General features: G+C 37.5%; 2 protein-coding genes across 3 annotated transcripts in view; one reads left to right on the top strand and one right to left on the bottom strand.

Annotated features, from left to right (window-relative positions):
* LOC106160820 (WD repeat-containing protein 90-like) overlaps window positions 1-24,647 on the top strand; it is a 58,056-nt gene that overhangs the window by 17,289 nt on the left and 16,120 nt on the right. The window lies entirely within an intron of this gene.
* LOC106160833 (uncharacterized) lies at window positions 18,383-24,623 on the bottom strand. The gene is made up of 6 exons (XM_087006936.1): window positions 24,535-24,623; window positions 22,694-22,907; window positions 22,293-22,404; window positions 19,581-22,128; window positions 18,958-19,082; window positions 18,383-18,726 (listed from the first exon to the last, which is right to left on the bottom strand). The coding sequence occupies exons 3-4, from the start codon at window positions 22,395-22,397 to the stop codon at window positions 20,797-20,799; spliced, it is 1,437 nt and encodes a 478-aa protein (XP_086863062.1). The 5' UTR covers window positions 22,398-22,404; window positions 22,694-22,907; window positions 24,535-24,623; the 3' UTR covers window positions 18,383-18,726; window positions 18,958-19,082; window positions 19,581-20,796.

Genomic DNA, 24,647 nt, shown 5'->3' with positions numbered 1-24,647 from the left:
GACTTCATGCCTTTGGGGGTTAAATCCCTCAATAAAAATGCTAATATTTAAAAAATATTGAACGCACATAAAAGGCAGTCAAACTGGTGCAAGTCTAGGTACAATTCAGACCAAGAACCCTTTCAGTAGGTTTGAGAGCCACGAGTAGCATGACGTTTAAGGCCATTAAGGTGAGAGTGACCAAAATTTATTTTCCCTCACTTTTGATGCTATATTACATAATGCTTAAGAGCATAATCACCACCAATTATTAATTATGCAATGCAGTTAAAATGGTATTTACAAAAAAATTAATTAGCAAAGGTATTCAGGCCCATGATATTTGAAAATTCCACTATGTTCACAAGTGAGAACTATAACTAATGAGTTTACTTCCATTTTCAACAATTAAGTCAATGATAAAAACAGCACAACTTTAACAAAATTGTCCTATCATTTTTGATTACCAGTTTGCTCCTTCCTATTCAAGTTCAGTAGTAACAATGGGTGTATCTCTGCTAATTTTGGTGTATTTTACATTTTATTTTCACATCTGAATATTGGATGTTGAACTATTTGATACAGAACAATGCCCGAGCCCTAACGAAAAAAAATAAAAAATTCAAAAAAACCTGCAGTGTTGCGCATGCAAAGCTCTACAAAATGAAAAAACAAGGTCTCTAGCAATGATGGTTCCAGAATTAGAGAGTTTTTAGTTTGGCATCTAATAGCCACTACTCGTCTGAAAATGCCCCAATTGACCCCAAACTCACGAAGATCAAAGATTACCCTAAGGGTAACACCTGCCCATTGTATTATAGATTAGATCTGTTTAGTTTCTGAAAATAGACAATAATAACTGTTTTCCACAAGAAAGTTAGCAATTTTAGAAAAATGTGACCTGTTTGACCTTGAAATAATGCGCTCTAGGAGGAGAAGCGGTAACGGTGACTTGTAGTTCACGACACCCTGCAGAGCCATATGAGATAGGTCGGGACTAAAGCCATGAATACTGCCAGCGTACATGCTGGTGGTACTAAAGAGTGTTTTTTTAAATATTCTAGCTCCATAAAATCCCTTCTCATCGTGGCATTGGCCTAGCATGGAGCCAATATCCCAGTCTGTTGGGCGGTTTTCCCTTTACAAATGACATCCTCCTCTTCATGTTCGGTGCAATGTCGGCATTTTGAACAGCCCCTCCCTGCCTCATTCGCCAATGCTTTTTTCTTTCTCGCACTTTCTCGCGAGATTTTGTGTTTTTTAAAAATTTCATCTTGAAAATGAAACACGATTGACCTCTCGGGATTTCGCGCGACCACGCGGGATTACGCGCGATCTCGCGGGATTACACGCGATCTCGCAAATTTCGCAATTTTTTTTTCAAAAAAAAATTTTTTTTCAATTTTTTTTTAATTTTTTTTTTCAAATTTTTTTTTTTTCAATTTTTTTTTTTCAATTTTTTTTTTAATTTTATTTTTTTTCAAACTTTTTTTTTTTCAAATTTTTTTTTTCGCTTGGCCCTCCTGGGATTCCATAGTATTATCCATTATGCATACCACAATATGAAAGTCATATACTCAAATAAAATAAGATTTATACAGTTTTTTGGGGGGAGTCAAAATTTCATGAGGGGAGTCACATTTTCATGTTACACCGGCAACAGGTGTTTATATTTATCAACTCACTCCTCCAGTGGACATGGAATGCACAATCATTTTATGGAAAATCCTAAGTATTTCAGATTATGGCCTAACTTACTAAGCATGCTCTTTGTGCCAAGTATTCTGTGTACACATTTCCTTCCTGGTGATAGATATCTTAGTTCCCATTTTCACAAACTTGTTGGGGCGGTGGGTCAACAGGATGAACAGATTGGTAATAGTTGGTATCTACAGGTTCTTGAATGTGCTGAGTATTCTGATGATGGATATACTCACCACTATCCTCAACTTGCACTGGGGGTGGTGCTGGTGGTTGTTCATCATTATCTTCAACTTGTACAGGATGCCTATTACCAATATTCATTGGATTGTAAACATGGTTTGCATTTGGTACACGTGGGGCATTTACGCCCCCAGTTAAAAAAACAAAAATGATAATAACAATTGTGTTCTTCAGAATTTTTTTGTAGCCTTTGTATTTTTGCTTGGTGTAACCTGTCCGTCGTGAGCGTGGAAATTGAGTTTTATTATCTGAAATATGAACTGGTGACGAGTCCTTCTTTGTTGTCCGACCTTTAAAATTAGTAGTAGAAAACTCACTTTCATCTGTTGGACATGGCATACCCCTTTCAGGCAGAACCGTTAATGTAGCATATTCCTGTGTTGGTTTTGTAGTAGAAGGCACACTTTCATCTTTTGGACATGGCTTGGCCCCTTCTGGCAGAACTCTTAAAGAACTGGCATTTTCCAATGTTAGTTTGGTATTAGAAGTCATTGTTTCATCTTTTGGACATAGCTTGGCCCCTTCTGGCAGAATTTTTGAATAAGTGGCACCTTCCTGTATTTGCATTAAAGAAGACATTTCATCTTTTGAACATGATCCACCCTCTTCTGAAATGAGGTCTTCTTGTATTGGCTTTGTAGTATAAGTCACACTTTCATCTTTTGAACATGATATATCCCTTTCTGTCAGAAATGTATAATTGGCATCATCCTGTGTTGCCGTTCTGGTTGAAGTCACACTTTCAGCTTTTGGACCTGATCTTTCCCCTTTTGTCAAAATTATTGAAGAACTGGCACCTCCCTGTGTTGGCCTTGTTGTACACATTCCTTTATCTTTTGAACATGATGTACCCCCTTCTGCCAGAACTGGTGAAATAGCACTGCCTTCCTGTATTTCCTGTGTGCCCCTTTCTGGCAGAACTGTTGAAGAAGTGGCATCTTCCTGTATTTGCGTTGAAGTAGAGGGCACAATTTTATCTTTTGGACATGATCGACCCCCTTCTGGGAGAACTGTTGAAAAAGGGGCATCTTTCTGTATTTGCTTTGTAGTAGAAGGGACACTTTCATCTTTTGAACATGGTGCACCCCTTTCTGGCAGAGATGGTGAAAAAGCACTGCCTTTCTGTATTTTCTTTTTATTTGGCATTTTCTCATCCTTTGGAAATGACATGTCAGAAGAAGGTTCTTTCAGAACTGCTATTTTGGTTGTAGTAGAAGGCACAATTTCATCTTTTGGGCATGATCTACTCCCTTGTAGTACTTTTGAAGAGGTGGCATTTTCCTGTGCTGGTTTTGTAGTAGAAGGCACCCCTTCATCTTTTGGACATGATATGTAAGAAGAAGGTTCTTGCAGAACTGCTGAAAAAGTAGAATCTCCCTCTATTTTGGTTGTAGTAGATGGCACAATTTCATCTTTTGGGCATGGTCTACTTCCTTCTTGCAGAACTTTTGAAGAGGTGGCATCTTCCTGTGGTGGTTCTGTAGTAGAAGGCACCCCTTCATCTTTTGGACATGACATGTCAGAAGAAGGTTCTTGCAGAATTGCTGAAAAAGTAGAATCTCCCTCTATTTTGGTTGTAGTAGATGGCACAATTTCATCTTTTGTGCATGATCTACTCCCTTGTAGAACTTTTGAAGAGGTGGCATTTTCCTGTGGTGGTTTTGTAGTAGAGGGCACCCCTTCATCTTTTGGACATGACATGTCTGAAGAAGGTTCTTGCAGAACTGTTGGAAAAGTGGAATCTTCCTCTATTTTGGTTGTAGTAGAACGCACAATTTCATCTTTTGGGCATGGTCTACTTCCTTCTTGCAGAACTTTTGAAGAGGTGGCATCTTCCTGTGGTGGTTCTGTAGTAGAAGGCACCCCTTCATCTTTTGTACATGACATGTCAGAAGAAGGTTCTTGCAGAACTGTTGGAAAAGTGGAATCTTCCTCTATTTTGGTTGTAGTAGAAGGCACAATTTCATCTTTTGGGCATGATCTACTTCCTTCTTGCAGAACTTTTGAAGAGGTGGCATCTTCCTGTGGTGGTTCTGAGGTAGAAGGCACCCCTTCATCTTTTGGACATGACATGTCTGAAGAAGGTTCTTGCAGAACTGTTGGAAAAGTGGAATCTTCCTCTATTTTGGTTGTAGTAGAAGGCACAATTTCATCTTTTGGGCATGATCTACTCCTTTCTTGCAGAACTTTTGAAGAGGTGGCATCTTCCTGTAGTGGTTTTGGAGTAGAAGGCACCCCTTCATCTTTTGTACATGACATTTCAGAAGAAGGTTCTTGCAGAACTGTTGAAAAAGTGGAATCTTCCTCTATTTTGGTTATAGTAGAAGGCACAATTTCATCTTTTGGGCATGGTCTACTTCCTTCTTGCAGAACTTTTGAAGAGGTGGCATCTTCCTGTGGTGGTTCTGTAGTAGAAGGCACCCCTTCATCTTTTGGACATGACATGTCAGAAGAAGGTTCTTGCAGAACTGCTGAAAAAGTAGAATCTCCCTCTATTTTGGTTGTAGTAGAAGTCACAATTTCATCTTTTGTGCATGATCTACTCCCTTGTAGAACTTTTGAAGAGGTGGTATCTTCCTGTAGTGGTTTTGTAGTAGAGGGCACCCCTTCATCTTTTGGACATGACATGTCAGAAGAAGGTTCTTGCAGAACTGTTGAAAAAGTGGAATCTTCCTCTAATTTGGTTGTAGTAGAAGGCACAATTTCATCTTTTGGGCATAATCTACTCCCTTGTAGAACTTTTGAAGAGGTGGCATTTTCCTGTGGAGGTTTTGTAGTAGAAGGCACCCCTTCATCTTTTGGACATGACATGTCAGAAGAAGGTTCTTGCAGAACTGTTGGAAATGTGGAATCTTCCTCTATTTTGGTTGTAGTAGAAGGCACAATTTCATCTTTTGGGCATGGTCTACTTCCTTCTTGCAGAACTTTTGAAGAGGTGGCATCTTCCTGTGCTGGTTCTGTAGTAGAAGGCACCCCTTCATCTTTTGGACATGACATGTCAGAAGAAGGTTCTTGCAGAACTGTTGGAATTGTGGAATCTTCCTCTATTTTGGTTGTAGTAGAAGGCACCCCTTCATCTTTTGGACATGACATGTCAGAAGAAGGTTCTTGCAGAACTGCTGAAAAAGTAGAATCTCCCTCTATTTTGGTTGTAGTAGAAGGCACAATTTCATCTTTTGTGCATGATCTACTCCCTTGTAGAACTTTTGAAGAGGTGGCATCTTCCTGTAGTGGTTTTGGAGTAGAAGGCACCCCTTCATCTTTTGGACATGATATGTAAGAAGAAGGTTCTTGCAGAACTGTTAGAAAAGTGGAATCTTCCTCTATTTTGGTTGTAGTAGAAGGCACAATTTCATCTTTTGGGCATAATCTACTCCCTTGTAGAACTTTTGAAGAGGTGGCATTTTCCTGTGGAGGTTTTGTAGTAGAAGGCACCCCTTCATCTTTTGGACATGACATGTCAGAAGGTTCTTGCAGAACTGTTGGAAAAGTGGAATCTTCCTCTATTTTGGTTGTAGTAGAAGGCACAATTTCATCTTTTGGGCATAATCTACTCCCTTGTAGAACTTTTGAAGAGGTGGCATTTTCCTGTGGAGGTTTTGTAGTAGAAGGCACCCCTTCATCTTTTGGACATGACATGTCAGAAGAAGGTTCTTGCAGAACTGTTGAAAAAGTGGAATCTTCCTCTATTTTGGTTGTAGTAGAAGGCACAATTTCATCTTTTGGGCATGATCTACTTCCTTCTTGCAGAACTTTTGAAGAGGTGGCATCTTCCTGTGGTGGTTTTGTAGTAGAAGGCACCCCTTCATCTTTTGGACATGGCATGTCAGAAGAAGGTTCTTGCAGTACTGTTGGAAAAGTGGAATCTTCCTTTATTTTGGTTGTAGAAGAAGGCACAATTTCATCATTTGGGCATGATCTACTTCCTTCTTGCAGAACTTTTGAAGAGATGGCATCTTCCTGTGGTGGTTTTGTAATAGAAGGCACCCCTTCATCTTTTGGACGTGACATGTCAGAAGAAGGTTCTTGCAGAACTGTTGAAAAAGTAGAATGTTCCTCTGTTTTGGTAATAGAAGAAGGCACAATATTTTTTGGGCATGTTCTACTCCCTTCTTGCAGAGCCTTTGAAGAGGTGGCATTTTCCTGTGATGGTTTTAGAGTAGAAGGCACCCCTTCATCTTTTGGACATGACATGTCAGAAGAAGGTTCTTGCAGAACTGCTGAAAAAGTGGAATCTTCCTCTATTTTGGTTGTAGTAGAAGGCATAATTTCATCTTTTGGGCATGATCTACTCCCTTGTAGATTTTTTGAAGAGGTGGCATCTTCCTGTGGTGGTTTTGTAGTAGAAGGCACCCCTTCATCTTTTGGACATGACATGTCAGAAGAAGGTTCTTGCAGTATTGTTGGAAAAGTAGAATCTTCCTTTATTTTGGTTGTAGTAGAAGGCACAATTTCATCTTTTGAGCATGATCTACTCCCTTGTAGAACTTTTGAAGAGGTGGCATTTTCCTGTGGAGGTTTTGTAGTAGAAGGCACCCCTTCATCTTTTGGACATGACATGTCAGAAGAAGGTTCTTGCAGAACTGTTGGAAAAGTGGAATCTTCCTCTATTTTGGTTGTAGTAGAAGGCACAATTTCATCTTTTGGGCATAATCTACTCCCTTGTAGAACTTTTGAAGAGGTGGCATTTTCCTGTGGAGGTTTTGTAGTAGAAGGCACCCCTTCATCTTTTGGACATGACATGTCAGAAGAAGGTTCTTGCAGAACTGTTGGAAAAGTGGAATCTTCCTCTATTTTGGTTGTAGTAGAAGGCACAATTTCATCTTTTGGGCATGATTTACTTCCTTCTTGCAGAACTTTTGAAGAGGTGGCATCTTCCTGTGGTGGTTTTGTAGTAGAAGGCACCCCTTCATCTTTTGGACATGACATGTCAGAAGAAGGTTCTTGCAGTACTGTTGGAAAAGTGGAATCTTCCTTTATTTTGGTTGTAGAAGAAGGCACAATTTCATCATTTGGGCATGATCTACTTCCTTCTTGCAGAACTTTTGAAGAGATGGCATCTTCCTGTGGTGGTTTTGTAATAGAAGGCACCCCTTCATCTTTTGGACGTGACATGTCAGAAGAAGGTTCTTGCAGAACTGTTGAAAAAGTAGAATCTTCCTCTGTTTTGGTAATAGAAGAAGGCACAATATTTTTTGGGCATGTTCTACTCCCTTCTTGCAGAGCCTTTGAAGAGGTGGCATTTTCCTGTGATGGTTTTAGAGTAGAAGGCACCCCTTCATCTTTTGGACATGACATGTCAGAAGAAGGTTCTTGCAGAACTGCTGAAAAAGTGGAATCTTCCTCTATTTTGGTTGTAGTAGAAGGCATAATTTCATCTTTTGGGCATGATCTACTCCCTTGTAGATTTTTTGAAGAGGTGGCATCTTCCTGTGGTGGTTTTGTAGTAGAAGGCACCCCTTCATCTTTTGGACATGACATGTCAGAAGAAGGTTCTTGCAGTATTGTTGGAAAAGTAGAATCTTCCTTTATTTTGGTTGTAGTAGAAGGCACAATTTCATCTTTTGAGCATGATCTACTCCCTTCTTGCAGAACCTTTGAAGAGGTGGCATCTTCCTGTGGTGGTTCTGTAGTAGAAGGCACCCCTTCATCTTTTGGACATGACATGTCAGATGAAGGTTCTTGCAGAACTGCTGAAAAAGTAGAATCTTCCTCTATTTTGGTTGTAGTAGAAGGCATAATTTCATCTTTTGGGCATGATCTACTCCCTTGTAGATTTTTTGAAGAGGTGGCATTTTCCTGTGGTGGTTTTGTAGTAGAAGGCACCCCTTCATCTTTTGGACATGACATGTCAGAAGAAGGTTCTTGCAGAACTGTTGGAAAAGTGGAAATCTCCTCTGTTTTGGTTGTAGTAGAAGGCACAATTTCATCTTTTGGGCATGATCTACTTCCTTCTTGCAGAACTTTTGAACAGGTGGCATCTTCCTGTGGTGGTTCTGAGGTAGAAGGCACCCCTTCATCTTTTGGACATGACATGTCTGAAGAAGGTTCTTGCAGAACTGTTGAAAAAGTTGAATCTTCCTCTTTTTTGGTTGTAGTAGAAGGCACAATTTCATTTTTGGGGAATAATCTACTCCCTTCTTGCAGAACATTTGAAGGGGTGGCATCTTCCTGAGGTGGTTTTGAAGTAGAAGGCACCCCTTCATCTTTTGGATATGACATATCCCTTTCTGGAAGAACTGTTGAAGAAGTGGCATCTTCCTCTGTTGGATTTGCAGAAGAAGACATACTCTCTTTTTTTGGTTGCGGCATACCTCCATTTGACAGAGCTGTGAAAGAACTAGCATCTTCCTGGGTTGGCTTATTGATAGTTGTCACACTTTCATCTTTTGACCATGATGTATCCTCTTCTGTCAGAACTGTTGAAAAATAGTTGCTTTCATGTGTTTGCTTTGTAGTAGAAGGCACACTTTCATTTTTTGAACATAATGTACCTCCTTCTGGCAGGTCTATCGAAGACATGACGTCTTCCTCCATTGGCTGTATAGTAGAAGGCTTTTCTTCATCTTTTGGATATGACATACTGCCAGTCCCAACTGTTGAAGTGCTTGCATCTTCCTGTTTTGGCTCTCTGATAGATGGTACACTTTCATCTTTTGGATAAGACGTACCCCCATTTGTCAGAACTGTTGAGGATGCAACATTTTTATCAGCCATAACTTGTCTTAAATTTATGGGTCTAGTTATAGAATGGAAAATTTCCTCATCTATAGCTTGCTGTGGAGGCAGAATATGCTTCTTGTGTCCCCAGTTTTGAACTCGTGTTTCCCCCATTTCTGGTGAAATGGGTATTGCAGTTTTCATGTCTGATGGAGCAACCTGATCTTCTGTTACTTGAGTACTATCTATTATGCATTGTGACTTTATCTTCTCAAGCATGAGAATAATTTGTGCCATCATGTTTTTAACATCATCAAGTGGGGCAGTGCTGCAGGAAGCTGATTGAACAGTCCTAGATTGATGTACCTCATTCTGAAAAAATAAATCACTTGGTTACTTAAAATTTAAAGAGTTCTTACATGCTTTAATTTGATATTTGGACGGCTGTATATATAACCCCCTGACAATTTCGGGGATCTTTTTGCCCGAGTTGGGTAATATGAGCATTTATATTGTCATTTTTAATTAGTTTAATAACTATTTTATCCAACCAACCTGATTAGGAGAAGTGTCCATGTCATAATATTGATTGCTGTACACATGTTGGACTGAATATTCACCATTACTTAGTCCACACACAGTCTCATAGCAGATGGTAGTTGAATTAGGAGACAAGACAGAAGTTTCAAGTTCATGTTGCTAGAATAACAAACAAAGTTGAAAAGGTTGTAGTGCTGCTTTACCATTTTACGCAGATTGTAATAAGGACGCGGTTTTCACTTAGATTTGAAATGCAGTGCATGTTCAATATTAATGAGAAACAGGAATTTATTTGTTACCAGACAGATAGAGTTAAAATAAACAAAAAACTGCAGTACAGCATTTCAGATTTTTAGCATTTTACAAATAGGATTCCCTCCATTGCTTTGATACAAAAATATATCTGTTGCTGCAACTATTTCTGCTATTATAAATATTTCTGTTTATGAATATGAATATTTATTATGGACAAATGCATGGAGAAATGCAACAGGTCATGCTGTTATTTGTTAATGTACATACCTTTGCTGTATCTTCATCAGTGTCATCCCAAAGCTTTTGCTGCTGCTTGTTTTCACCTTCATTTGTACTACAGCATAAAAGAGATAATATTGTTAATGATATAAAACCGACAGACTACTTTGGACGATTGAAGAGTTTTAAATACGGAAAGATAGGATTAGATGAAATTTTCATTGGGCTGGGACACGGCATGTAACGTTAGTTACGCTAATTTTGTGATCATTTTTAGTGACTTCAAATAAATTTTTATTTAAATAACCATTTTGCACATTCTGTTTCTTGCAGCAGTTGTATTTCCTGCTTCAATTATTCATTCAAATCCTAAACAAACTGTTCCTAAATAGAGGTAGGGTCGAAATTCCACAAAAAAGGACGTCATTTTGAGGGTAATTTCGATATATTTTCTGCTTTTTCTCTTTTTTTGCTTTTATGACAGCATCCTCCTTGCTCATGCAGCTTCTTTGATTTGTTATTGAGACATACACAACGGTGTCATGACAATTTGTTATATATATATATGTATAGGTGAGGCTGCTTTTATTAATGAGAATTATAAATGAGAATTGATATGAAAATTACTGTTAGTCTGGTATGCCAAATTTTAATTTTTGTTTTAATTATCTCTTTTGAAAAATATTTTCAAATGGTATAGATATGATCATATTACTGCCATCCTGATATCTATATTATAAAACCATGTCCAAAACAGAGTTTTGCTGACGTTAAGTCTTTGGAAATGGAGAAAGATAATCAAAGATGATAATAAGCAAACCATTCAAATGTCATGGAATTTGCTAAGTCAGATAATTTAATATTGGTGATGGTTTAAAGACTTTCACTGAGGAGTTTAAATATCAGTGAAAGCTAAAATGTATGGTTAGGAAAATATTTGTCCTGGTTGTTCAGGTAAATATGTATTTTTTTCTTTCTGGTATGACATTCTAAATTACTGAACAAGTGACACTTACTTTTCTTCACTGGCATGTGCTTTAATCTGCTGCTCATCTTGTGGCCTTACTTGTATATTTAAGTCAGAAAGACTTGGACTTGATGTTGCCTATTGAAATAAATAAGTGGTAAAGGATTTAATTTAAAGTTCAGATATTAAGTATGAGCCCAGGTAGAGCAACAGTGGAACAACAGTCTGGGTAGGGTAATGTGCCATGAATTTCATACAGAAGAAATTAATTAAAAAAGGAAAAGATCATTTTGGTCAAAATTCATAAAATGAGAGGTGCCCAGAAATTCCAGATGTTGGAACTTCATGAAATTTTGTCATTTTTGACAGGAAGTTGTCTGTCCCTCGATGGGTCTCATGTTATCTTTTTCCGACGATCTCTGTAGCAGTTACGATATTGTTTAAAAGGTGAGTGTCATTAATTGCAACCCAAGAGAATCACAAACTTTCACACAATCACTGTGTATGACCCAATGTGATAGATAATGATCGGTAGTGATGGTTTGGGACGCAAAACATTAGCGTTTTTAGTATTGTCATTTTTTGAAAACGATCCTGGCGCTCAGGATTGGAGTGACCGGAGGAAAGAGACTGTCAGTGATTAGAGTCTACCCCGACCAGATAACCTTCACCGTGCTGGAAGCCGTGCTTAGTGTTACAGTTGCTCCTCTCCATGCACTGAAGCCGAGACAGCAGCCGATTGGTGTCTATGGCCCACAGGTAGCCTTCATTGCCTATTATTGTCTACTGCACCTAGGTTTGTTGCCTTCACCGTTGAAGTCAGGTGGAGCTCTACGTATGAGTGCTGCCTCATCTCGCCGTGTGCAGTTCAGTGTCTATGCCACATAGTTAGCCTTCACTGCAGAAGCCCAGCTCAGCATAATGGTTTCTCCACCCTGCAGGGAGGCCACTAGACCTCAGATTGGTATGTACGGTGCACAGGTTTCACCACAGCAGCCGAACTGTGTATTATATGGTCTCTCTCCGACATGTGCTGCGACAAAGCTGACCCTGTTTGTTGTCTACGATCAAATATACTAGGTCGGGGAGGAGAGGTTTTTGGTCCCTGGGTGCAGGGCTCATCATCAACAGTTGCGTGGTTTGGTATTACATCCAATTTTTTTGCTCAGTCAACCCAGTCTTCATCAGCAGCTGTCCCACAATGCAACTGACTTCCTGGCACATACTTGCGCCAATGCACACATTTGAAGTGTGCACATTTTGTCTTTTGAACTATCTTCAAACAAACACACGAGTGATAGGTAATCTTGACAAAACTGAAGAGGCAATTTTCATATTTATTAGCGATTCGAGCGAGACAGGAAAGCAATTTTCGTATTCATTCAGGGTATTGGAAAGTCATCAATGGGAGATCATAAGCGATCTGAGCGCAGGGAAAAGGCAATTTTCATACAAATTCAAAGGACTTAGTGACTATATTTGCCAGCAGGAGACCATCTGTGATCCAAGTAAGCCTAGACGACCGTTTTGAAGATTGTTCGAAATTTAGGAGCCATTCGATAATTCATGACACATTACTATAGATGAGAACACATGGTAGTTAACATAATTTTATATCTCTTCATCCCAGTGTACCACACACTTTCATAGTCCCATTCACAGCAAGAAAGAAGGCAAGGAAAAATATTGGTTGTCGCCATAAAATGTCGTTTGACTATGCCAAACTTACATCTTTGTTTTATTACTGCTAAATATCTGGTTACTAAATTCTTTTTCTCTTATTAGTGTCATAATTATTATTTTGAAAAAATGTCAGATGAGGTGATTTGCAGAGAATTTCATTTTTATGTACATTATCTGTTGTTGCACCTTCAGAGATTTCACAGTAAGTGGAAAACTACTTGGCCTGATGTCTTCAAACTTAAATGAGTGATCAATATTACCAAATTCAGGTCAAGCTGATCAGCTTATTTTTTCTGATAGTTATGCAGTTTACTTATAGAGTCACCTATAGATTTCTTTTCCTCCAATAAGTATCTAAATTGACATTATGGAAAAAAATATTTAGGTATGGTGAATTGCACGTGAATTTCATTTATATCAGTGTGCTTACTTGACTTATCTTTGGCTTTTAAACAACTTAGAATCCAGAGGCAAATACCTGATATTTTATTAGTCTGGTCTTTTGATTAGCATGGAAGAAACCACAATGGTAAAATAGAAGGCACCGCCCCATCATTATATTTAACATTATTTATTTACTCAGTTACTATTATAATTACTACACAAGAGGGTGCATACGGTCATCCTCACCCCCACCTCCACTCTCTCTTGCTCTTAGAAGGGATTGTATTTCTTACCTTTCCACTCCCAGTTTCTGTCATGGGTTTTAGCTCGTGAGATGAATCTTGGACTTGTAGAGGATTAGTAGGTTCATTTTTTAATCCCACATGCTGCTGAACATCGTTTTCCTGTTGGTCATTCATGGTATCACTGCAAGGGACAACAATAACAATGTTTTTCTTCTGTTTAAAGATACCTGCCATGTTGATCTTAAATTAAGCATGATGTTTTGTGAAGTCAGTAAAGCAGTACCAAAATATTTTGACTTCCCGTTTTTGCCTCACTGGTCAGGTTTTGTCTCCAGATCCCTTCAAAATATTTTCCTATATAGTCGTGGCAGTTTTGCAGACCTCAGAAATGTTCTATCAACTGAGCAGTCAAGGTATATAAGATCATAAAATATTCTGATAATAGTCAGTATTATACTGTATAGTATATACACATTCTTGTTACGAAGAAAAGGCAACCTAAGTTCTGTCAAACAGATCATGTGTTATCATGGGACAAAGTAGGCCATACATTGTATGTCCAAAAGATTGATGCTATTCTTACTGATAGTTCTAAACTAGACTCAACTGATTGAAGTTTTATCTAGTTTGTTATTTTCCTATAGTGCTATAGTACTATTTAACCTAGTAGCCTTATACAAGCACCTTTTCAATGGCAGATGATTGAACAGGAATAAGACGATAAATATAAAGTGGATGAAGTCTTAAAAACTACAACATTAATGGTTTTATGCACTTTTTTGAACAAAAAAGTGGATAAAAAATACCTTGATTCAAACGTAATAACATACTCCACACTGATCAAAATCCAGATTGAATTACAAAATGGCCCCCTCCTTGTGTATACACACAAAATGGCTCCCCCCTTGTGTATACGCATGCGTGAAATGATCCAGGATAAAAGGATATGTACAAGAAGAAAAAGGTATTATCACAAGATTACACCAATCCTACCATTCAATTGCTTTGGATCATGTGTCACGCCTTTAAAAACTACCAATATTAGCACAGATTGAAAGTTAAGGAGATGACCATGATTATAATCAGACTTGCTTTTCCATCGACTTACAGTAGAAGGTAGTATGAATATGGTTCATTCATGGTACCCATGCCAGAACAATAAGTACTCAATAGAACTAAGAACCTTTAGAATTTTGCCTTTGTTGATCTAAGATTATTTTAGGTGTCCTCCAAAACTAGGTTGTCTTTTTTTAAGTGTGAGCAAACATAATATAGATGAAAAGCCTTAAGATATTTCATGTTAATAAAAAGGCAGTAGAGCCATTCAACCTGAAATTCATCTGAATATTGCTAGAGTGAAGTATAACACAAAAAAAACATTATATATACCACACTTACCTAAAAGTTTGCAGATTTATCTCTTATAGTTATATAAACACTTTGTAACTTTAGCTGCTTGGAATTCCTGAAATAAACATGGAAGTGAATTGAACACGACGCATGCGTGTGACCTTTGGTGACCATGACGTCATACGTACGATACACATACGTTTACTCATTGGCAAAATATTTTAACATTTGGAGAAATCTAACCCTTTTTGCTGCTTTGAGGATGCTCATATCAAAAGAAAATTCACATATAATTGTAATTGAATAATTGGAAACAATTACTTCAAGTTTTTAATTACTTTTTCATTATCTTTTTAAGATTCCTAACACACATTGTAAGCAGTGTGCCTGCATGTACATATAGCCATCACCTGGGTCTGTCCTTGTCAGTGTGCACTTTCAGAGATAACACTATAAGTGGAAAACCATTTAACCTTCTGTCTTCAAACTTGCAGACTTTATTAATATTCATGAAATACAGGTCACGTCGGAAAATCAGCTTGATTGAAACTTTCTTTTTTGTTACAACCATTTTTTGTTTTATTTCAGCATAAATTATACTACATGTAATACAGATAACACAAAATGAAAAGCAAAGGGCCTATCATCCTCCAACTTCAATAGAGTGGTCAATTATAGTAAAATTAAGGTCAATTTGAGAAGCAGCTTTATTTGAACATTGTTCAAAAAAAAGTTATCCTGATTTTTTTCAGCATATATTAAATTAATGGATTTTCTTTTTTTTTTCCTACAAATTGCAAATGACCATCACCTTTTTACCTATTTTTGCATATGGGTGAAAGAATTGCAGAAGCACAGAAAATGGTAGTCTTTGGCTGATATTTTCACAAGGTAACCAATCCTACCATTCAATTGCCTTGGATCATGTTGTGCCCTTGTCACACAGTCAAAAAGCTATCAATACATGTATGAGCATAGCATAGATCGAAAAATAATGACCTTAATTATTTGCTTAATGACCTTGATTGTTTGCTTTTCCATCTCGGAGTTACAGTAGGAAGTGATATGGCTCACACTCCATGCCAGAACAATGTGTATTCAACAGCATTAATAACTTTTTTGTTGTGCTTTTATTGATCTAAGATTATTAAAGGAATCCTTGAAAAGCTAGGTCTTTCTCTTTTATATTTGAGCAAACATGGTTTAAATAAAAAAAGCCTTCAGGTATGTACTAGTATTAAATCAATGAAAATGCAAAAAAAGCAATTCATTTGGATATTGTCAGAGTGGAATAGTGCACAAAAGACCATTGTATATCACACTTGGCTAGTGGTTTGCTTATTTACCTCTTATAGTAAACACTGAGGTTTTCAGGAATTCCTGAATATCATGCATTATCAAAAATTGTAGGAATATCTAGGGCAAAAAGTTGGTGGGGTATTTAAACATTGATAGTGTAGGTAAATACTGACCTTTAATATTGACCTTTAAATGGAGAAATGTATGCCTCTTTATTGCTTTGAGAAAGTATATGTAGCCCAGATCCAATAAAAAACTCGCCTATAATTGTAATAGATTGGAAATGACCAATATAAGTTTTTATTTTTTTTATTAAAATATTAATGACAGATTTCTAACACACGCTGTATGTAGTGTGTCACAATATGTGTGGTAAAAATGCAAGAAAAAATGGACATTTTGTTATCATATAAATGATATTCAGAATGAGCAAAGTTGTTTATTAAAAATATTAGTTTTTGCAGGTGCTACATTTTATTAACTGGCTCCAGCATACATAACTGACAGGATCTCAAGTTCCTATTTTTTCCTATTTTTTGGATATGTTCATCTTTTTTAAAAGAATGCTTTTTTGTCTAGAATCTACATGCCCTGTTTAAGTGCAGTTCAGGAAGGTGAGAAGATTACATAAAACTTCAGCTTACCTCAGATGTTTAGGTGCATAGATATATGTATGGTACACAGTTGCAGATGTAGTATCAAACCTAGACCTGTTACAAGTACTCTTAAAACTTTGTTCATCAAAATGCTGACAAAGTATGTGATTGAAGACATTGCCAAAACCTATCGACTACAAAGTAAAAACAGCTTTAACTAAGGTTTACTGGTGAGATCACATAGAAACTTGTTGCAAGGATGGCCATGAAAAGCTCTATCACCTTCCAGCTTGGTGTGTTCCATTTGTGCTGGGCGTTGCCATGAGATATGCAAGAGAAATTGTAGATTATAGAAATGCATTAGTTTGATGAGTTTTGAACCATTTTATCTATTTTTCTAATGATTATATTTATACATTTAGAATAGATGTAAAAACTAAAAATACCCAAGTTATGTCCATGGTTTTAATATACTTTTTTAAATACAAAAGTGTTGTGTAAAGGGTAGTATATTTCTTAGTAGTATGTGCCCTCCCCTGGTTGTTATACAGGATAGTACCCTCCTCCTCCTGGACTGTACGAGACTTTAAATACAGGCAACCTTCTTCATTTTGCCACCAGTGCCGCTCTCAGATCTGCTTCTGCTGAGGTATGTTTGTGCTAATCGGTCAGTATGGGGACAGGCATTGTTCTGCTGGAGTTGTGTTTTGTCGCATAATTGGCACAACAGGTGCTCTTAGGACTTCATCACTGTACTGCAGCCAAGTGAGACTTCAACCAATCCCCATCTAGAAACTGTCACTCATGCCTGCCCATACCATAACACTTGGCCCTCCACATTGGTCATGTTCAACCACTGTTGCATCAGACTACCCTGGCATGGAATTCAGTCCTCTAAATTTAGTTTCCTGTTTCCAGTGTTCTGCAGCATTGATTACAGACAACTTTTTTTCTGTAACACTTTTATCTCAGTTTGTGTTCAGTTGAGATTTCTTTAATGTAAAGCTAGCCATTCTGGAATCACTCTATTATATCAGAACTTTACTGAAGGACTGAAAGGTGTTCTGTCACTAAGTACATTGGCCAGCTGACTGACAAGTGCAATTTTGGGCATTTTGAAGCACTGGTCAAAACAAAAACTTGCATTTCCTTTTTTGGCAAGTATATTTTAAGTTATTTGAAATATCTTTTGAGTTAAGTTTTGCTCAGATGTAACTAAATTGTTCATTTTTTTCCACACGGGAGTCTCCAAAAGCTCTAAGCAGTTCTTTATGTCAGAGTATATTTGTGTTTGTCTGTGTCCATGTGTGTAAGTGTATCTTCTGCCACACTGAAGATGGTTCAATGGTGAGAAAATAACAAATAAAATCAACAAGAGAAATGGTGAAAGCTGGCCAGATCATTCAGTTTTTGTTGCTGTACTGGTTACAAATATTATCATGTTCTCACAGTGAAACTGCTTAGGGTTGTTAATTCAGCATTTGCAATCATAAACCTGCAGCTCAAAATTGTAAATGGCAATTTTTGTTTGAGTCCTGAAACAAACATACCAGCAAAACATACAGCAAAGTTGTCTAGTGAAAAAAAAAAAAAACACTGATTGTTCATCAAAAAAGAAAGCCAAACAAAATGATAAAATATGTTTTTGACAGTTTATGTTGTTTTGACTACTACGTAAGCATTATGTATGAAATGTATGTTCCCCTAAAACAGATATGTCACAGTTGCAGTATTCAAAAGAGTTAGCTTACTATTTTAAGTTGTTGTTTGAAAGGTTGTTAGATGAAGGATTGTTGGAACACTAAGGCTTCATTCACATGCAATGTCTATTTTCTAAATTCTATTTTCTATTCGCGGTATGTCTTATGATCACGGTCTGTGCCCTGAATATCCTGCCGCATAATTACTGGCAGCGCGAGCCAGTTACTTATAGTAACTTATTGTAACTGGCTCGCGCTGCCAGTAATTACGCCGCGGGATATTCAGGGCACAGACCGTGATCATAAGACATACCGCGAATAGAAAATAGAATTTAGAAAATAGACGAAGCCTAAGTTCTGTTATTCAGTTTAAAAAAAGATGTGTTAGTTTGGTCTGGCTTTAGGGGTGTCCAGAGGACAACTTTCTTGGAGAATAATTCCTGTTTTTTCTATGCTTTTATCACAAAATTTCATTTTTTTTCCTATTTTTTGAAAATAATTTTCTATTATCTGAAGGTTGGTTATAACTGGAGGCAGCCATCCATCAAACTCAGATACATTAAAGAAACAACTGAGATCAAAATTTGTGTAATTTTTTTTCTTATTCCCACCACCACCATAAAAATCTGTCTACAATCTACAACAGAAAATACATTAAGTAAAGATCCATACATATAATTCAGTTCATATTCAGCTGGCTCTCGAGTTGCAAACAGAGTGTAGTTATGCATACCACTTGGATCACCACGAAATTTGTCTGTGCTAAGTAGTAGTTGATGCACAGTAATAATAGGGTCCACTGCAGTTTTAGTCATTGGTGGAGAAAGTAAAGGATCGGTTTATCTTTTAGAAGTAGTCACTGTTGAGCTTGTTTCAACTTCACACTTCATGCTAGCATCTGGGATCTGTAGAATATCAAGAAATTGACAGATGCTTCCTTGAGAAATAAGGAGTGCTTGTATTCTTAAGACTAATGCTCAAGAAAAATTACATTTAAAATTTAATCAAAAGAGTAAAGAAATTAAACTGTAAATATCTGATCAGACATGCATATCTGATCAAACTTATGAACATAGGTGTAAAACACTAGGACAATAAAATTCCTTTACAAGTAAATGTGTAATAATTATTCTTACCTCTCATTCCACATCTTTATGTTATGAATGGTTGGAAGTAACACTAGCAGCTTGTTTCATACGTCTCTGATCCCTTGTCTTTTTGTGGGACTGCTGAAGACTTCAGCCTTCACTTGTGATTGATCCTGGAAAATTTATTCTGGATTTGAGTGGATTGGGTCAAACAAAGACAACAATGAAAGGGGTATGTTGTACTTGTACCAATAGTATTGGCAGTTAAACATGAACAAACTGACACAAAGGTATTTTTTATTACTTTTGAAAATGTATTATAACCAGGCCTACCCAACTACCAGACTCGGCACATAAGAATCCTGAATTAACAGGTATATCGGACCACACCACCTGTTTTCAAGGTGTGTGTCCGATCGCATTTCGGAGTATCAGTCAGAACACCGACAGGATGAGCCTGCGGCCATCCTACAAAATTTGTTCTGGGGTATGATACTCCGAAATGCTATCTGACACACACCTTGAAAACGGGTAGTGTGGTCCGATATACCGGTTAATTCAGGATCCTTATGTGCCGAGTCTGGTAGTTGGGTAGGCCTGATGACTGGACTATAGACTATCCATCATAAAGCTTGTGTTTCCTGAAATCTACTTAACACATGACTGCTTACCCAATGATGTTTTCATAAAGCTGAACACAACTCAACTGGGACACCTGGCTCCCACACATGGAACTTCATCTAGGGATTGGCTTGTTTGATGGCCAGTATCCATTGCCTTCTAACAGCTTCTCTCTCCTTACTAGTGCAGGAAGGAAATCTATGCCCTCCACGGTTTTGGCACAGTGGAACACAACATTATGTCTGAGGCATGCTCTTTACTTCATTAAAACTGTTGAACACACTGTTGAAGATGCGTCGAGTGCCAACTAGAAATGGTCGGCAACTGATGATTCCTGTTGATTGTGCTCCTTCCAAGTGATTACATCAAAACTATAGGCTTTTACCAAGACACTGATTTTCTGTCATTAGTGTCTGCTAGACCCCATAAACAAAAGGAGCATAATGTTTTGCTTTACTTGATGATCAGTGCTTTTTTTTAGCCATAATTCTGTTACAATGACAGCAGTGATTATCTTATATTGATATTTTTGGATGCACAGGAAAATACCTCTCATGTTGATTTTTTTCAGTAATTTGCATGTTTTAAGGCTGCTGGGGCCTGTTTCATGAAGCAGTAGTTAGTTAGCCACGGGTCGTTAGCTTCTCGGTAGTTATGAGTGCTGTTTCATGAAGCTGTCATTAGTTCTCTCGCTCGTTATTGTGTCCTTGTTTCCATGGATATTTAACAACTGGTCAGACCACTCGCAAACTCTAGTTTCATCGTACGCATGCGTCATGAATGAAATACAAAGGTTTCTTAGTTACAACTGTCTGTTGTGTCTTTGTATGCAATGTGGGGGCTGCCTTTCTTTGACGACAACATATACTACAACGTTTTCATCAGAGGCAGAATCTATTAGAAAATATGCACAATGATGCAATATACGTTAGGTTCCGCCTGGTTGTGAAGAAAAAGAGCACAAAAAGATTGGTGGAAATCTTTATGATGACCTCAAAGCAGTTGTTCTCATGCATTTCTAGCCAGAAATTTGAGAGTTAGTGCATTTGTGACATTTTTACGCAAGAGTTCCACTTCCAGTAGACCGTTCCGAGAGTACGGTGAGTAACGAGAGAACTAATGACTGAACTTTATGACTGAAATTAGCAATGAGTTAACGCCTGCTACGACTGCCAAAAAGTTCTACAAACTACTCATTATTTTTCTTTGATCATTTCAAGGTTTCCAGTTTTGTTAGTTTCACTTAAGTCATTAGCTTCAAATAAATTATCGTGTGTTTTCAGGATGCAAGTCCTGATATAAGTCGAGCTGCATGTCCTGCTGATGTGGCATTTCCCTTGGATGCAGATCTTGGTATGAGGTGTTGTCATCAAAACCTTGTAGTTGCCATTGGTTCAGCAGTCCTTCCAGGGGTACTTCAATGTGAAGCTGGGTGCCCTCCTCATGTGCTGGATTATCAGGGTGATATACATCCTGGTCATCATCATCCACAACTTGTATAGGAAATGGTATGTCCCTTGGATGCAGGTCATGGTATAATGTGACATCAACAGCTTCTTGGTATGGTAGCCCTTCCAGTGGTACTTCATTGTGAAGCTGTGTGTTTTGCTGATGTGCTTGCAATTGGTGATCAGTGTGATGGATATCCTGGTTATCATTATCTGCAGCTTGTAAAAAGGGTATCTCAAAGAGTCTGCTGTCTTGTGGTGATGTATCTAAGCTGCATAAAGCCAGTCTATCTGTGGCATCCTCAAGTATCTCATAGGGTGCATTGTTTTGCATCTCCAATGGTAGTGTATCTAAACCGCATCTTAAGGCTGGTTCATCTGTGGTGTCCTCAAGGGATGCAAAGGGTCTACTTTTTTTCAGCTCCAAAAGTGATGTATCTAAGGCTGGTTTATATCTGGCATTTATGTAAAGGCTTCCACTGTCTAGTTCTTCCAATATCTTGGTCTGTTTCCTAAGAGCAAGTTTATCTCTCGTGAGTGTCTCAAAGTGTCCACTGTCTTGCTTCTCCAAAGGTGATATATCTAAAATGTCGGGTATATATATGGTATTCTTGAGGGTATCGGAGAGTACCCCTTCTAGTTCTTCCATTATCTTCATCCATTTGCTTAGAGGGAGTTTATCTTTGACAGCCTTGATTACTTCCATTATCTTGGTCCATTTGCTAAGCGCAAGTTTGTCTTTCTCATCTTCAGCCATTTCATCAAGTCCACTGTCTAGTCCTTCCAAATGTGCCGCGTCCAAAGTGATTAAAACATCCTCACTAAGAGCAAGTTTATCTCTCTCATCCTTGGGCATCTCATCAAGTCCAATGTCTAGTCCTTCCAAATATGCCTCGTCCAATTTGCTCTCCAAAGATGACATTTTTAAACTTTTTAAGGGCCAGCTGCATAGTTCCAGTGACCTCTGCTTTTTTTCAATATTACTAAATTCTAAGTGAGACATGGTGTTATCTTCGCCATTAGCTGAGTGCAGAACTGTAACTTCATTACCATCATCATAATCTTCATTACCATTATCATAAACGTCACTGAAGGAATCTGCACTTTCTTCTTGACCTTCAACTGTGTTAGTGCTGTTGACAGCTGAACCCTGCATAAATGTTTAATATGGATTTAATTTGTTTAGTTGCAAATAAAAGTTCATTATGATTTTCATTTACTGAAATTGAATAAAAGTGGCATTTAAGAATTCATATTTCACCTTCACATCTGTTTCATTAAAGGTTTCTTCTGCTTCGTAAAACTACTCCCTACCTCTCCATTTCCAGTTTCTGTCTCAGTTTGTTGTGGCTGACCAACTTCATCTTCACCTGCAGAAACTTCATTCTGCTGAACTTGACTGTGCTGTTGGTTATTCATTACAACTCTGTATAGGACAAACACAATGATTTATTTTCTGTTGTCCACAAAATTATCCCATAGAAATATTTACACTGCTTTCCTTTTATTTTACTTTAATCTTCATATAATATTCTGTGATAAGGGCAATCACATCCGTAACATTTACGTTAAGTTGCATTTTCATTCACGGATGTGTGTAGACTTTATTTTTATCGCTTTACAGCAAAAAAAAAAAAATAATAATAAAAATACTGACGGCATGGTACAATAGAAATGTAAAGAATAAATGAACCACTAAAATATCATACACTTACCAATGAATTACCTATGATAATGTCTCTCATTTGAAAGATTCCTCTCATTGCCGTTTTCTTTAAAGTGAGTTTGATTTAGCTTTTGGAAAATGGGATCTAACATATTTTCTTTTTTTTTTCTCTTTCTTGTTTTGATCCATAAATTTCTTGGATGTCTCATAGGGATGAGTTTTCCTAGGCCTCTGGACCTTCTGCTGTTGTTGACTGGCGAATCCTGTAAGAATGTTGTAGTACATGTTGAGTTAAAATGTGGCAGTTGTACTTTGAACGACTAGAATTGTATGAAAGTAAGGGTGCTTTCCCAGAGATTTAGATCGATCTAAAGATTAAACTTTAGATCGACCTAACTCCCTGGGGGTTCACGCTAAATTGCAGTCAGTCGAGCGGGCACCATAGTTAATTACCCCCTTACAGCTTTTAGTAGGCGGGACAGACGCTTAAGCCGGCCAAGCTGACAGTAATCTAGTGAGACTCCCCACAGGGATAGATCGATCTAAAAATCTATGGAAATGGGGTGTATGCTAGAGAAAATGAGATCCCTGAGATTTATTTGCCGTAATTTGATTGTGTGTGTGTGTGTGTGTGTGTGTGTGTGTTTGTTTGTGTGTGTGGTACAAGTGCATTGTTAACATTGGCTATAACCTATTGTGACAAATTGAGATTATTATTAGGTTATAGTTATCATCAATAATGTTGACTTCATTTTATGGTACCATGTTGTCAGTCCTTAGTCCTTACCTGCATGAAGTTACATTTTGGTTACCAGAAGTTCTTTATCTATGGAAATTACATTTTGTGAGGTTAGTACATGTAAAGCAGTAGAACAGGCAAAAATGGTATCAGGACCTAAATACATTGATTCCTGTTTCAATGGGAGCACCTAGGGCTGATTTGACAGACTGTTAAGGTGTTGGTATCAGATATCTCTTTGATGAACATGACTGTTTTGTTGAGAATTATCAAAACACTGTTATAACATAACAATAGTAAATACCAATGAATAGTATTTTCAAGACTATACTGTGTGCCTTGTGCAAATTCTAGTACGTTGTATTCAGGTTAAAAAAAGCAAACACAAGTTCTGTCAAATCAGTGCATGTGTTGGTTGGAGAATAAGTAGGTCAAACTAATATTACTTAATAAACATAATACAGCAAAAACATTGATGTCATTTAATTGTCCTCTCATTAATTACCTGTTGTTCAACAAGAGAAAATTGTTTTCCTGTTCAGCTAAGCGATTCTACACATTTTCACAATGACAGTTGAATACATGGTTATTAGACTGTTAAAGCAAAATCTGTTCTGCAAAATTAGGTTTTATGCAAATTTTTCATCATACAAAGGGGATAAGAAAATGGAGGGAAAAACTTTTTACTTGTGCATATAATTGAGCTTACATGAGTAAATCTCGCATTCTCTTGAAAGTATTTTTGCAAAGGCCATCTGATTAATGTGCATGGTCAGAGCTATTTGATGCATGTAAACGTCGCTATCAGTAATGCAAAGTTATCCATGACCTTGAGCTGTTGGCCTTCTTTTTTTGTACAGTTTTCATTTACATTCAGTAGAATAGTAGTTACAGTAGGATGCTGTCTGAATATGACTCCTATCCCACAAAAAAGAGCATTCATTAGTATTAACAACATTCAGAATTTAGTTTTTCTTCTGTTGATCTAAGATTTCTTTTGTAAGGTCAGGCTGCCATCTTTCCTTTGTTAGCTAGCAAATATGAAAAAAAAAGGAATGTATTAAGTCAATAAAAATGGGTCAGATCAGTTTATCTGAATGTCAACAGTTAAATAGTATGCTTAAGAATTTACTACACTTCCTAGTACTTACAAGGTAAACGGTTTTTCTTCAACTGAACTCGATCTACAAAATGGAGACTTGACTTTGTGACGATCGATAGCCACTGTATGCTCTTTAGTATAGGGTGAACCAAAAAGATATCA

Source organism: Lingula anatina, chromosome 2 (genome assembly GCF_051362555.1).
Source record: "Lingula anatina isolate TDL-2025a chromosome 2, LinAna3.0, whole genome shotgun sequence".
Taxonomy (NCBI): Eukaryota; Metazoa; Brachiopoda; class Lingulata; order Lingulida; family Lingulidae; genus Lingula; species Lingula anatina.
The sequence above is the reverse complement of the archived record's forward strand: the minus strand, read 5'-3'. Positions and strand labels throughout refer to the sequence as shown.

Coding starts and splice junctions, on each gene's coding strand:
- LOC106160833 (XM_087006936.1), bottom strand. CDS start 22,397: ATGAATAACCAACAGCACAGTCAAGTTCAGCAGAATGAAGTTTCTGCA. Junction 22,129..22,292: donor CAGAAACTGGAAATGGAGAG/GTAGGGAGTAGT, acceptor ACATTTATGCAG/GGTTCAGCTGTCAACAGCAC.